Source organism: Myotis lucifugus, unplaced genomic scaffold (assembly GCF_000147115.1).
Source record: "Myotis lucifugus unplaced genomic scaffold, Myoluc2.0 scaffold_285, whole genome shotgun sequence".
Classification (NCBI taxonomy): Eukaryota; Metazoa; Chordata; class Mammalia; order Chiroptera; family Vespertilionidae; genus Myotis; species Myotis lucifugus.
The window spans coordinates 626,820-639,277 of record NW_005871333.1 but is presented as its reverse complement, the minus strand read 5'-3'; the positions used below and the strand labels follow the sequence as shown (position 1 = coordinate 639,277).

At 53.0% G+C, this 12,458-nt stretch overlaps 1 protein-coding gene across 1 annotated transcript in view; it reads left to right on the top strand.

Moving 5' to 3' along the window:
- Positions 1–11,067, top strand: part of SLC5A6 (solute carrier family 5 member 6) — a 14,775-nt gene extending 3,708 nt beyond the window's left edge. The window contains exons 3-17 of the mRNA XM_014465286.2: positions 3,985–4,524; positions 4,830–4,895; positions 5,213–5,264; positions 5,417–5,484; positions 6,061–6,215; positions 6,592–6,732; positions 6,930–7,059; positions 7,504–7,592; positions 8,006–8,118; positions 8,453–8,520; positions 8,895–8,981; positions 9,107–9,288; positions 9,498–9,601; positions 9,841–9,956; positions 10,280–11,067. Coding sequence (XP_014320772.1) covers positions 4,129–4,524; positions 4,830–4,895; positions 5,213–5,264; positions 5,417–5,484; positions 6,061–6,215; positions 6,592–6,732; positions 6,930–7,059; positions 7,504–7,592; positions 8,006–8,118; positions 8,453–8,520; positions 8,895–8,981; positions 9,107–9,288; positions 9,498–9,601; positions 9,841–9,956; positions 10,280–10,432 — 1,920 coding nt within the window. The 5' untranslated portion in view covers positions 3,985–4,128 and the 3' untranslated portion in view covers positions 10,433–11,067. The remainder of the gene's footprint in view (positions 1–3,984; positions 4,525–4,829; positions 4,896–5,212; positions 5,265–5,416; positions 5,485–6,060; positions 6,216–6,591; positions 6,733–6,929; positions 7,060–7,503; positions 7,593–8,005; positions 8,119–8,452; positions 8,521–8,894; positions 8,982–9,106; positions 9,289–9,497; positions 9,602–9,840; positions 9,957–10,279) is intronic.
- The last annotated feature ends 1,391 nt before the right edge of the window (positions 11,068–12,458 follow it).

Here is a 12,458-nt window from a genome sequence, read left to right as displayed (position 1 = left end):
CTCCCCCCCCCCCACACCCCTTCGCCGCCCCCCCCAGAAAGTCAGTCCAGTCCCTTTCTATGCCCCTGATTCTATTATATTCACCAGTTTATTCTGTTCATCAGATTATTTATTTACTTGATTTTTAGATTCACTTGTTGATAGATGTGTATTTGTTGTTCATAATTTTTATCTTTACCTTCTTCTTCTTCCTCTTCTTAAAGAATACCTTTCAGCATTCATATAATACTGGATTGGGGGGGATGAACTCCTTTAGCTTTTTCTTATCAGTGAAGCTCTTTATCTGACCTTCGATTCTGAATGATAGCTTTGGTGGATAAAGTAAACTTTGTTGTAGGTTCTTGGAATTCATCACTTTGAATATTTCTTGCCACTCCCTTCTGGCCTGCATAGTTTGTGTTGAGAAAGAAGGTGAGAATCGCATGGGTACTCCCTTGGAGGGAACTAACTGTTTTTCTCTTGCTGCTTTTAAGAGGCTCTCTTTGAGTTTAGCCCCTTGGCATTTTAATTATGATGTGTCTTGGTGTGGTCCTCTTTGGATTCCTTTTGTTTGGGGTTCTCTGCGCTTCCTGGACTTGTAAGTCTATTTCTTTCACCAGGTAGGGGAAGTTTTCTGTCATTATTTCTTCAAATAGGTTTTCAATATCTTGCTCTCTCTCTTCTTCTGGCACCCCTATAATTCTGATGCTGGTGCACTTGAAGTTGTCCCAGAGGCTCCTTACACTATCTTGATATTTTTGGATTCTTTTTTCTTTCTTTTTTTTTTTAATATATTTTATTGATTTTTTACAGAGAGGAAGGGAGAGGGATAGAGAGTCAGAAACATCAATGAGAGAGAAACATCGATCAGCTGCCTCCTACACACACCCCACCGGGGACGTGCCCGCAACCAAGGCACATGCCCTTGACCGGAATCGAACCTGGGACCCTTCAGTCTGCAGGCCGATGCTCCATGCACCGAGCCAAACCAGTCAGGGCGTGGATTCTTTTTTCTTTTTGTTTTTTCGGTTGGGTATTTTTTGCTTCTTCGTATTTCAAATCTTTGACTTGATTCTTGGGACCCTCTTGTCTGCTGTTGGATCGCTGTATATTATTCTTTATTTCAGTCAGTGTATGCTTAATTTCTAGTTGGTCCTTTTTCATATCCTCGAGGGTCTCACTAAATTTATAGGCAGTTTCTAGAAAATTCTTGAAAAACCTTATAACTGTGGTTTTGAACTCTATATCCAGTAGTTTGCTTTCCTCCATTTCTGTATTTTGTGATCTGTTTCTTTGTCTCCGCATTTTTTATGCTTCCCTGTGTTGGTAGAGTGGCTTTGTGTGCTAGGTGTCCTATAGGGCCCAGTGGCTCAGCCTCCCCAATTACCTGAGGTGGACACTCTTGGTGCACCCCTTTGTGGGCTGTGTGCACAGTCTTGTTGTAGTTAAGCTTTGATTGTTGTTGGTATCACTGGGAGGAATTGACCTCCAGGCCAATTGTCTGTGAAAATCAGCTGTGTTTACAGTGGGAGAACTTCTGTGCTGAAGACACCCTTCTGGGGCAAGACTTGCTTCAGTGGGGCTTTGGTGCTCACTGAGTCTGCTCCCTGAGTGTGTTTCTTATGGATCTGAGGAGTTGTAATCTGGATGGTCCCACTCTGACCACTGGGTACACAGGCTCTTGGATCCCTAAGGAGGTGCTAATTTAGCCTCTGCCTGAGGCTACCCAGCAGGAGCTATGGAGAGATCTGCAGGTTCCTCTTCCTTGTTTGGGTTTTGGAGGTGCCCAAATGAGGCCCAGCTGTGAAGCAATGCAAGCTGCTGTGGGGCCTTGGGCCTTGTTTTGGATGTTCTGGGTCTTTCTGACCCAGCTGCAGTTTGTTAGGTAATTTTAGATCTCAAAGGGCCAGCCCATTCATATACAAAAGCCTCTGCTCACAGCTTGGATGGGGCGGGGTCTCAGGGAATCAACAGGGCGGAGCAAACAGCTATGGCTGCTCCTCAGTCCTACCTTAAGAGGCCCCGTGTCTCAGTGTCCCGGTAATTGCTGCAAGCACCTCTGAGAGAAAGCCGCCCTGGAGTTCCGACTGATGCCAGACAGTCCAGTTTCTCCCCGTATGAGTCTGGGTCCCCAGAGACTCGAGGAACTGGAGTTCAGAGCCGTCGGGAGCTTGTGACTCCCTCCCGATTGAAAAAGACAGCCACATCCTCAGTTGCCAGCTCTTTCCGCGTACGCCTCCGTATCTCTGCACTTTACTTACACACCTCCTCTGAGTCTCAGTGTGCTTTTCTCTTTCCTTCTAGATGTAGAATTTCCACTCAGCCAGCCTTCCTGTGGTCCTGGAAGATGTCTGTTTTGTCTTTTAGTTGTATTTTTGAAGTGGTTGTGAGAGGCAGCAATTTCAGGTGTTTACCGATGCCGCCATCTTGGTTTCTCTCTCTTAAGTACCTTTTTCTGGAGTCTGTATTTTATTTAATGTTTGAGACAGCTTCACCTTAAACTTGAATTTCTCAGCAGCTGCTAGCAGTGCTTGTTGAGATAAATCCTGATCTTGGCTTCCCCAGAAACTATGTAGATATCTGAAGCTGGGCTCTTGTAGACATCTGGTTTTATAACGACAAAGAAGATAGTCTTAGATTTCCAGATAGTGACCCCAGGAACCCCTGTAACCTGTTGAAGACCCAGTTTGGACATAGCCTTCCGTGCCTTTTCATTGATTTCAGCTGCTGCTGCCAGCTGGGCTTGTGGTGGCCTGTGTGGAATCTGTTCCTCAGGCTCTGCCACTGATTCATCGCTGTCAGGTTCTGTTCCAGAGCCCGTCTCAGCCAGGGCTGTGGCCACTCCTGCTGTGCAGTAGGGATGCTTTCTGTGGCTTCACCTGCATTTTGTGCAGGGAACCCCTCTCATTTTTGAATCCCACTTCTCTTCCATGATCTGCTATTGATTGTGGTGTTGCAGGTAGAGTAGCTGAGAGATAAGTGGCAGGGCTAGTAGTGTTGGGGAGAATGGAGTGGTTGACCTAGCGATGCCTGGAATGGAGTTTGGGGCTGCCATGGAGATGATCTCATTGGGAATCAGTGCTGAGAAGAGGTGCTGTTAGCATGATGAAACTGGGAATCATGGGAAGTGGGAGTTGAGGTCAGGGGGAATGGAGGAAACCATGCTGTTACTAGTCTCCATTTCTTCTTCCCCACTGGGCTGTGGCGCCAGGTTGGGCTCTGCTGGCTTAGTATATTGTAGTGACTGGGTCTGTGCCTACAAGTGGGGGCAGAAACATGGGCTAGAGTTGATTTTTCTTTTGATATGGGGTGGAGACCTAAGAAGGTTCTTATATTTCACAGCTGTGTGTACTCAAAAAGGTGCTGGCCAAGTAGTTATCTCCTGGTGTTACTGGGGAGAGGAGGAGACCTCGACTCTTGAAGGAAAAATTTCAATCAAGAGACAAAGTGTAGAAAAGCAAGCAAGAATTTATTGACTGCAGTAAAAACATACTTTGGGCAGTGAAACAAGGAAGGGCATAGAAGAAGCAATAGGAGAGCCTGGCTGGACTGCTTTGGCTCACTGGGAAGTCTGAGAAAAGAGGGGAAAGAGGGCCTTGGAGACAGGTTGGGGGCGGGGGGAGGGGGGTAACCCAGGACAAGTTGCTGCTGCCCGTTGCTCCCCTGGTTGCAAGTCTCATGGGGTCCCTTAGAAGTTAGAGGATACGTGCCTGTGGGGGAAGAGAGGGGAAGGGAATGGCACAGGCATGCTCCCTGGAGGGAGAGCGCCCTGGGACCTTCTGTCTCAGTTTCCCTGCTCCACTTGTCCTGGAAGTGTCCTAGCTTCTTGCTAGTCTATAACATTGGCTGCTTCCTCTCTCCTTTTTGTCATATGAAGACCTCCAGACCTTCAAGGTCTGCCACAGAAGTGGCTGGTCCAGGTTTGGTGGGTGTGGGACTCACAGGCCTGGGAGTGGGGGGCTGCGAAAGCACGATAGGCCTGACTAGCAGCTGATTCCTTTGCAGGCCACCCTGGACAGTGTCACTTGGTGGAGAAGGAAGACTGAAACGCGCTTGAGAGCCAGGTGGTAGCCACTTGCTTGCCACTGCCCAGCCAAGTGGCAGCCCAGACCCCAGGAGCAGCAAGTGGCTGCAGGTCATAGATAGAACATGAGAGTGGGGGTGACCACCTTCGCTCCTCTCTCCCCTGCCTCAAACACAAGCACGGTAAAATCCACTGCCTTCTCCCCTGTGGACTATGTGGTCTTCACCCTGCTGCTGGTTCTCTCCCTTGCCATTGGGCTCTACCATGCCTGTCGTGGCTGGGGCCGGCATACCATTGGTCAGCTGCAGATGGCGGACCGCAAAATGGGCTGCCTTCCCGTGGCGCTGTCCCTGCTGGCCACCTTCCAGTCAGCTGTGGCCATCCTGGGTGTGCCGTCCGAGATCTACCGATTTGGGACCCAGTATTGGTTCCTGGGCTGCTCCTATTTCCTGGGGCTGCTGATCCCTGCACACATCTTCATCCCTGTCTTCTACCGTCTGCATCTCACCAGTGCCTATGAGGTAAGCAGAGAGGGAGGGAGGGGCACATTGAAACCTCAGGTACTTGGGGAAGGAGAGGAGGAACAGGGCACAGATGAGGGATCTGGAGCCCCAGATTACCTCTGCTAGTGAGAGTGACAGCACCATATCGTGTGTTCATAGGTTCTTTCCAAGTGAGGTCAGATTGGGGGAGGAGGGTGCTGTACGAGCGGGGCCAAGAGTGGATATGAATTGGATATTCCCTTGTGTTTCTGGACCTCTTGAGGGAAATTGTGGGGGGTGGAGTAGGGACGAATACCTTTTTCTTTTTTTTTTATACTACCTAGTACCTGGAGCTCCGATTCAATAAGACTGTGCGGGTTTGTGGGACCATTACCTTCATCTTTCAGATGGTAAGTAGATTGAGGCTAGAATTGAGCCCAAGGCATGGGAGGGGGACCTGAACTCAGGCTGCTGAGGCAGTTGGAGCCTCCCTGCTCTCAAACTGGCACATGGGGTCAGGGTTACTGAAGCCCCAGAGGCACCCTGCTTTGCATCCCTTCAAGTTCCAGCACGGACAGCAGGGTGGCAGCAAGCCAAACTTTGGCAGAAGGAAGGGTAGTGAGCCTAGGGGAGAGGAGGCCGTTGGGATATTGGAGCTGAGGTCCATCTGTCCTCCTGTGCCCACCCTCATCTCTTCCCCTCACGTTCTCCTTTTCCTACCCAACAGGTGATCTACATGGGGGTTGTGCTCTATGCACCATCACTGGCGCTCAATGCAGGTGAGGAGTCCTAGCCCCTGGCTCCCAGGCTGGGAAAGCTCCTGTGGGAGGGGCAGGTGACCAGGTGCTTCCTGCCTTACCAGGGCTTCTGTGGCTTCCCCTCCTGGCAATCCTCTTCCAGAGACAGAAATGTGACTTTTATCTCTTTACAGTGACTGGCTTTGATATTTGGCTCTCAGTGCTGACCCTAGGCATTGTCTGTACTGTCTACACTGCTCTGGTAAGTGCAATAGTCTTAGGGGAGGGAGGAGAGATAAAGTAAGGAGAGAGGATGGGAAGAAAAGGAAAAGAAGGGATGGATGAGATAAGAAGGTAGGAGATGAGATAAGAACTTAGTTGAGCCTGCGGGACCGAAGAGTCCCGGATTCAATTCCGGTCAAGGGCACGTACCTTGATTGCAGGCTCCTCCCAGCCCAGGCCCTAGTCATAGCTCATTCAGGAGGCAACTTATTGATGTGTTTCTCTCACATCGATGTTTCTTTGTCTTTCCCTCTCTCTTCAACTCTCCCTAAAAATCAGTGGAAAAATATCCTCGAGTGAGGATTAACACACCCAAAAAAGAATATAGTTGAGAAGGTGGAATGAAATGAGATATAGGAGATGGGATGGGATTATGGTGGGTGGGATGTAGTAGAGGGGATGGCATATGAAGGTAGGGGATGGGGTCGAAATGATGTCAGCGGGGTCTCAGTAATTATGCCCCTGGCAGCAGTCTAGTGCCCTTGCTGGTGGTAGGGTGTCCTCAGTGGTGGATGGTTTTGAAGACATGGTGTCAGGCATGCGCTTTTTCTTACAGGGTGGGCTGAAGGCAGTCATCTGGACAGATGTGTTCCAGACACTGGTCATGTTCCTAGGGCAGCTGGCGGTTATCATTGTGGGGTCGGCCAAGGTGGGCGGCTTGGAGCGTGTGTGGGATGTGGCTTCCCAGCATGGCCGTATCTCTGGGATCGAGTAAGTACACCCCTCGTGCCTAGGGGTCTCTTGTGCCTAGGAGCTGGACCTATCCTAGAGTGTGAGCAGAGGGCAAGCTGTGGAAGCCTTAGGTGCGGCACCGAGAGAGGTGGGAAGCTGGCACTGCAGAGGTGGGGGCTGATCACGGTGTGGCTGGTGGTTAAGGAGGGTCGGGTTGTATTTAGGCCTAGGTTGGAGAACTGAGCCCTCCCTCCAACTTGCTACCATCCCTTGAGTCCATCCAGTGCTTGCCTTCAGCAGCTCCTTAGCCCTCACAGTGGTGTCTCTGCTCCCCTCTGAGCCCCGCTGAAGGAGAGTGAGGAGGGCTGGGTCTCTCTGGGACTATGGCACAGTGACCAGGTGGCGTTTACTGCAGGCTAGATCCGGACCCTTTTGTGCGGCACACTTTCTGGACCTTGGCCTTCGGGGGTGTCTTCATGATGCTCTCCTTGTATGGGGTGAACCAGGCGCAGGTGCAGCGCTACCTCAGCTCCCGCACGGAGAAGGCTGCTATACTGTGAGTGCGCGGACAGGAGGGCGGGAGCAAGGGCTGGAGGGAGAGAGGGCCCTAGGTCCGTGGAGGCAGGCTGGGTAGGGACAGGATGTCAGAGCTCACAGCCCCCCATTGGGGTCAGGACGTGAGTCTGCTTTTTGGGGCTCAGGGACATGCTTGAGGGTATCTGTTAAGCCCCTCTCTCCCCTGGCTTCTTGCAGCTCCTGCTATGCGGTCTTCCCTTGCCAGCAGGTGGTCCTCTGCATGAGCTGCCTCATTGGCCTGGTCATGTTCACCTACTACAAGGAGTATCCCATGAGCACCCAACAGTCGGAGGCAGCGCCCGACCAGGTGAGGAGGCCTTCCTGGCCGCCTTCTGTGCCAGGAAGGGTCAACTGGGCCCCTGAAGAGGAGTGTCTGGGCAGCTGCAGAAAGGACTCCCACCCTGGGCAGCAAGTGGATTTGCGTTCTTTTCCACTCTGGGATTCTGTGCATTTGGTGAGGACCCCAGCATCACTGATCACATTGCTGACCCTGCTGGGTGGCTCACCAGGGGCACATATGCCTTGCTGGGAGCTGCCACCACCTGGTCTCATGTAACCCTCCCAACAGCCTCCCTTCATAGAGAAAAGAGGCTCAGCAAGGTGGCCAGTGCTTCCTCTTCCCAGAGTCTCAGTGCCTGGCCCTCTTCCTGATGATCCAGACCGGCTGGGGCACGTACAGGGGGCTTCCTGTGCGTCTTGCTCTGGGGAAGGGCTCCCCTCAGGGAGCTGTGCACTTGTGTTCTGCCCGCAGTTCGTGCTGTACTTTGTGATGGATCTCCTGAGGGGCCTGCCTGGCCTGCCTGGGCTCTTCGTCGCCTGCCTCTTCAGTGGCTCCCTCAGGTATCTCTGACCCTTCCCCTCGGGCTCGGCACAGCTGACCCTGCTTAGTACAGGGTGAGGGGCAGAGGGGACGATCCCTCGTTATGCCATCCATCTGGGTGACGAGGGGCAGCCCCTCCGTGTAGGACGGAGCACGTCCTCTCTGGAGATGCTCCCTTTGACAAAGGAGTCTTCGTTTATTTATAAAGCAGTTGATCTACAGAATAAAACCTGTACCCCACGCAGAAAAGGTCACGTGTCCTTACCCCCACCCCCCGCCTCTTCCTTGCCCCCGGGGCCTCTTCCTGGGCTGCCACCTGGGAGGAAGGTTTCTTGGCTGCACCGTCCTCTACCTCCAGGGCACTGTCCCTCAATAGCCTCCCTTGTTGGTTTGCTTCTCTCAGAGCACCTTGTCTTTCTCTTCCTCCTTTCAGCACCATATCCTCTGCTTTTAACTCACTGGCAACTGTTACGATGGAAGACCTGGTTCGACCCTGGTTCCCTCAGTTCTCAGAAGCCCGGGCCACCATGCTTTCCAGAATCCTTGGTGAGATGATGCTTCCTCCTCTCAGTCGCGTCTTTCTCGGGTTCGCCCTAAGCACTGTCACCGTCTGCTTTAAAGCCCCACCTTTAGCCGGGGCTCAGCATTTGCTGCTTGCCGAGTGAAGCACCCACCTCGTGCGCAGCTGAGGGCACTGCCCGGGGTCTCTGAGTCAGACAGGTGTGAGGACAGGGCGGGAGGGACCGGAGTTGGGGCATGGAGTGTGTGCCCTGTTTCCAACGACACAGGCAGTGATTTGTGTGGGGAAGGAGCTTTGCTCTACTTCCCTCCCCTTTTTGGTGTGCTGACTCACCTCTTGTTTCCTCCCTTCTCTTCCCAGCCTGTAGTTATGGGCTGCTCTGCCTGGGAATGGCCTATATCTCCTCCCAGATGGGACCAGTGCTGCAGGTAATGACTGTGGGGGGAAGAAAGCAATTTGCGGGGAGAGAAGGAGCAGATTGAAACTGGAAATTGAGGAGGTAGCTATTGTGAAGGGAATGACTGGGGCAGGCATCAGAAAGTCTGCTTTATGGGCTGCCTTTAGCTGGAAACAGATACAAGTAGCCGAAAGCCCCAGGGTCATTCCTGGGACGTTGTTGGCTCTGAGACCTCTCAGGATCCACTTCAGAGCAGAGCCCAGAGCACTTTCCCTTTCCCATTCCTGACATCTGGAATCCTGCATGGGGTGGGCTCCCGGTGGGAGAGCTGGGGCTCTGAGGCAGTGTTGGTGAGGCTGGCGTCTCTGAGCCTAAGTGTTCTTTTCCCAACCCTGCTCTCCACAGGCAGCCATCAGCATCTTTGGCATGGTGGGGGGGCCGCTGCTCGGACTCTTCTGCCTTGGGATGTTCTTCCCCTGCGCCAACCCTCCTGTGAGTGACCCATCTGCTCCCCTGTCCATGCAGGGACGGACCTGGGAGCCGTCACCATGAGTGTGGGAACTGGTGTGGAGGTTGGCAGGGCTGGCAGTGTGACCAGAGTGTGCCGTCTTTGGCAGGGTGCCGTTGTGGGCCTGTTGGCTGGACTCATCATGGCCTTCTGGATCGGCATTGGGAGCATCGTGACCAGAATGGGCTCTGGCACGGTACCCTTGCCCTTGAATGGGTCCCACTTTTCCCTGCCTAGCAATCTGTCCACCATCGCCATGACCACGCCAATGCCCTCGACCACCCTCTCCAGGTGAGTTGGGCCTCACTGTCTTTTTCCTTGGGGAGTCTTAGGGAGACTAGCTCATTTTTGAGGGGTTTCCCAGGGGCCCTGATAAGGAATGGGCCACCAGAAACCTCAGGGAAATGTTGGATCCCAGGATCCTAGGTCCCTGCAGGTGAGCGGAGCCAGGTGGCCAAGGAACACCCTGTCACCGAATTGTCCTCCCCCTGTCTCCTCAGGCCCACGGGACTGCAGCGGCTCTACTCCCTGTCCTACATGTGGTACAGCGCTCACAACTCCACCACAGTCATTGTGGTGGGCCTGCTTGTCAGTCTCCTCACTGGTGAGAGGGTGTGGGGGGCATCACCCAGGAGCGGGATGGACAGGGAGGGCGCTCAGGGAATCCGGACTTTGGGGGGAGAATTGACCCTGCCTTCTGGGCTCCTGGTATCTTTAACCATCAGGTTTCTTGGCTGAGCTCTAGCAGGTGGGCAGGGCTGGAGCTGGGAGCCCTGAGAACAGAGGGCTTTCTGGGTTGTGAACACTGGTTACCTGGTAAAACTCAAGCGCCTTGACCTTCAGGGGGAATGCGGGGCCGGACCCTGAACCCTCGGACCATTTACCCAGTGGTGCCAAAACTCCTTGCCCTCCTGCCTGTGTCCTGCCAGAAGCGACTTCGCTGCAAAAGCCACAGCCAGGTAGCGCCCTTACTGCCCACATTGCCCCCTCCTTCTCTCTCCAGACCACCGCCGGACCTTCCGGGTTCCCTTCCACCCCTTTGCTTTCTCCCCCACCCAGCACCCCTTTTTCTGGTATTTGCCTCAGGAGAGCTCTGGCCTGGTGGACAGAGGGGTCTGAGTGGGGAGAGTGCACCGCGTGCTGGCCTCTCCTCTCCCCTCCCCTCGTGCTGCTCTCCCTTCCAGCTGGGCTCAGAGCAGGGTCTCACCTTTTCTGTTTGAGTCGCTTCCCCAGCCCTTTGTCTGCTACTTCCTGTTTCACTCGCTTTGCTCTGTGTCTGCAGGGCCTCTTTGGGGACACCACAGTGCTCCCCGAGAAGATGAGTAATGGGATGCTGAAGGGCATCAGAGACAAGGAGGCCGTGGCAGAGCCTATCAAAGGTCCCCTTCACCCAGGCAGCAGCCCCACCTTCATCGTCCAGGAGACCTCACTGTGATCTGGACTCGGGCCCAGCCTGAGTCTACCCTGTGGAACAGGGACGCACTACTTGATGTGTACTGCAGGGGGCTGGATGGCCAGGTGACCGGGCCCACACCAAAGGACTCTGTAATCCTAGGGGTCTGTGCTAGGAGCTGTCAGGCCTTGGAGGTGTGAGGGTGGGACAGGGTGTTGCCAGAAAAGAAGATAGAAGGGCATCCTCTGGGGAGAGGATCAAGTTCCTTTGAAGTGAGTGGAGCCCGCAGTGCAGGTTGCAACTGCCATGGGCCTGTTCTGGCAAGGTCGACCACCTCCACCACAAAGTGCTGTTACTTCCCATGCACCCAGCCACAGGGCCGCTGTGCCTGCTTTCAGGTTATCGGTGACACACAGGCCCCTCTGTTCTTATCTGTCTACCTCCGTTCTTGAGAGGGAGGTTTTGGTGTTCCTGGGAGGCCTCTCAGAACAGACAGGTACATTCATCTCCTTTGTGTAGAGTAGGGGAAGCGTTCCGCCCGCAGCCTCCAGCCCCACATCCAATGGGCACTTGGGAGTGGCGCAGATTTAATCTAAGAAACCAGGGCATGACCAGCTCCACTGTGGAGTGTCCATGTTGACTCCTGAGCCACACCTCCCTAGTATCATTTTGTTATTCATGCTTGTTATTCATGCTCCTGTTTCCTTCCCACATATCTTTGTTCCTAGGGAATAAAATGTGTCATTGCATCTAGAATCTGGGCTCCTGTTCTTTCTGCAGCTGCTCTTGTCCACCCCAGTCCCTTCCCAGGAGAGGAAAAGAGCTTTCATTTCCCATGCACAGGTCTTCTAAGGAGAAACGGGAAACTCAGTCTCCGTGAGATTTCAAGTCATGTATGTCCCTGGCGTGTCTGCAGGTGGCAGCATTGTGCTCGTGCTCATCAGGGTGGGAGACATCCTCTCCTTGCTGCTTCTCATCCCTACGGCGCAGTCTGTCCCTTGTCCAGCCCCAGGGCCGAGAAGCAGCAAGGGAGACCGTGTGCATCTCTCTCCCTGCTGCTCTGAGACCTTCACTTTGGGGGCTAGAGGAAGAATGCCGCTATTTGGCTTTAGAAATAGAACATTCAAGATGGACTTTTACGGTCCAAAGGATACTGCTGATTCCCACACCTGGTCTCTACCCTTGCTTGGCCCTGTCCAGCTGCCCAGAAACAAGTCTGCACAAGCTCTCGACCCCTCAAGAGAGACTTGGTCCCAGGCAGATCTGTGGACAGTCCCAGAAAAGCCAGGTTGGCTCTCCTGAGGTGCCTTCCTCGTGGCAGGCCCTCCACCTGGGGGCCGAGGGGACGTTGCTCCTGGCCAACTACCCCACCCCAGAGCTGCCTGCCAGTGTTCTAGGCCAAACTGGACTTTCATTTGTTCATTCTTCAATATATTTATCCACATACTGTAAACCAGTTCTCATGGATTTGCAGTAGAATTTTACATTGCTTAACAGGAGTGATAGATTTCAACTCTGGCAAAAAATGACAAAGGAAAAATAAAAGGCACAAATAGAAATAAAAAGGATACATAGCTCCAGCCGGTTTGGCTCGTAGAGCATCGGCCCCTGGACTGAAGAGTCCTGGATTCCATTCAGGTCAAGGGCAGGTACCTCGGTTGCAGGCTTGATCCCCAGACAAGGCACGTGCAGGAGGCAACCAATTGATGTGTCTCTCACTTTGATGTTTCTGTCTCTCCCTCCTTTCCACTCCCTTAAGACCAATGGGAAAATATCCTCGGGTGAGGATGAACAAAACAAAAAGTGACAGCACAGATGCCATTGATGCTAATGATGTCTCAGGATCACCACCCTCAACTTCTGAACTAAAGGTTGCCATTCTCACACCCACAATTGTGAAATTGCATCCATCTGTTCATAAAGTTGGCCTGCCTGGCTAGCACTTCAGTTCAGATCTCTGAAGCTGTCAGTAACAGAGGACCTAGAGGACTGTTAATAAATAAAAACTCTTCCATCCCAGGAAGCAAGAATCACTGTATCGCATCCATTCATCCCCCCACCAACAATC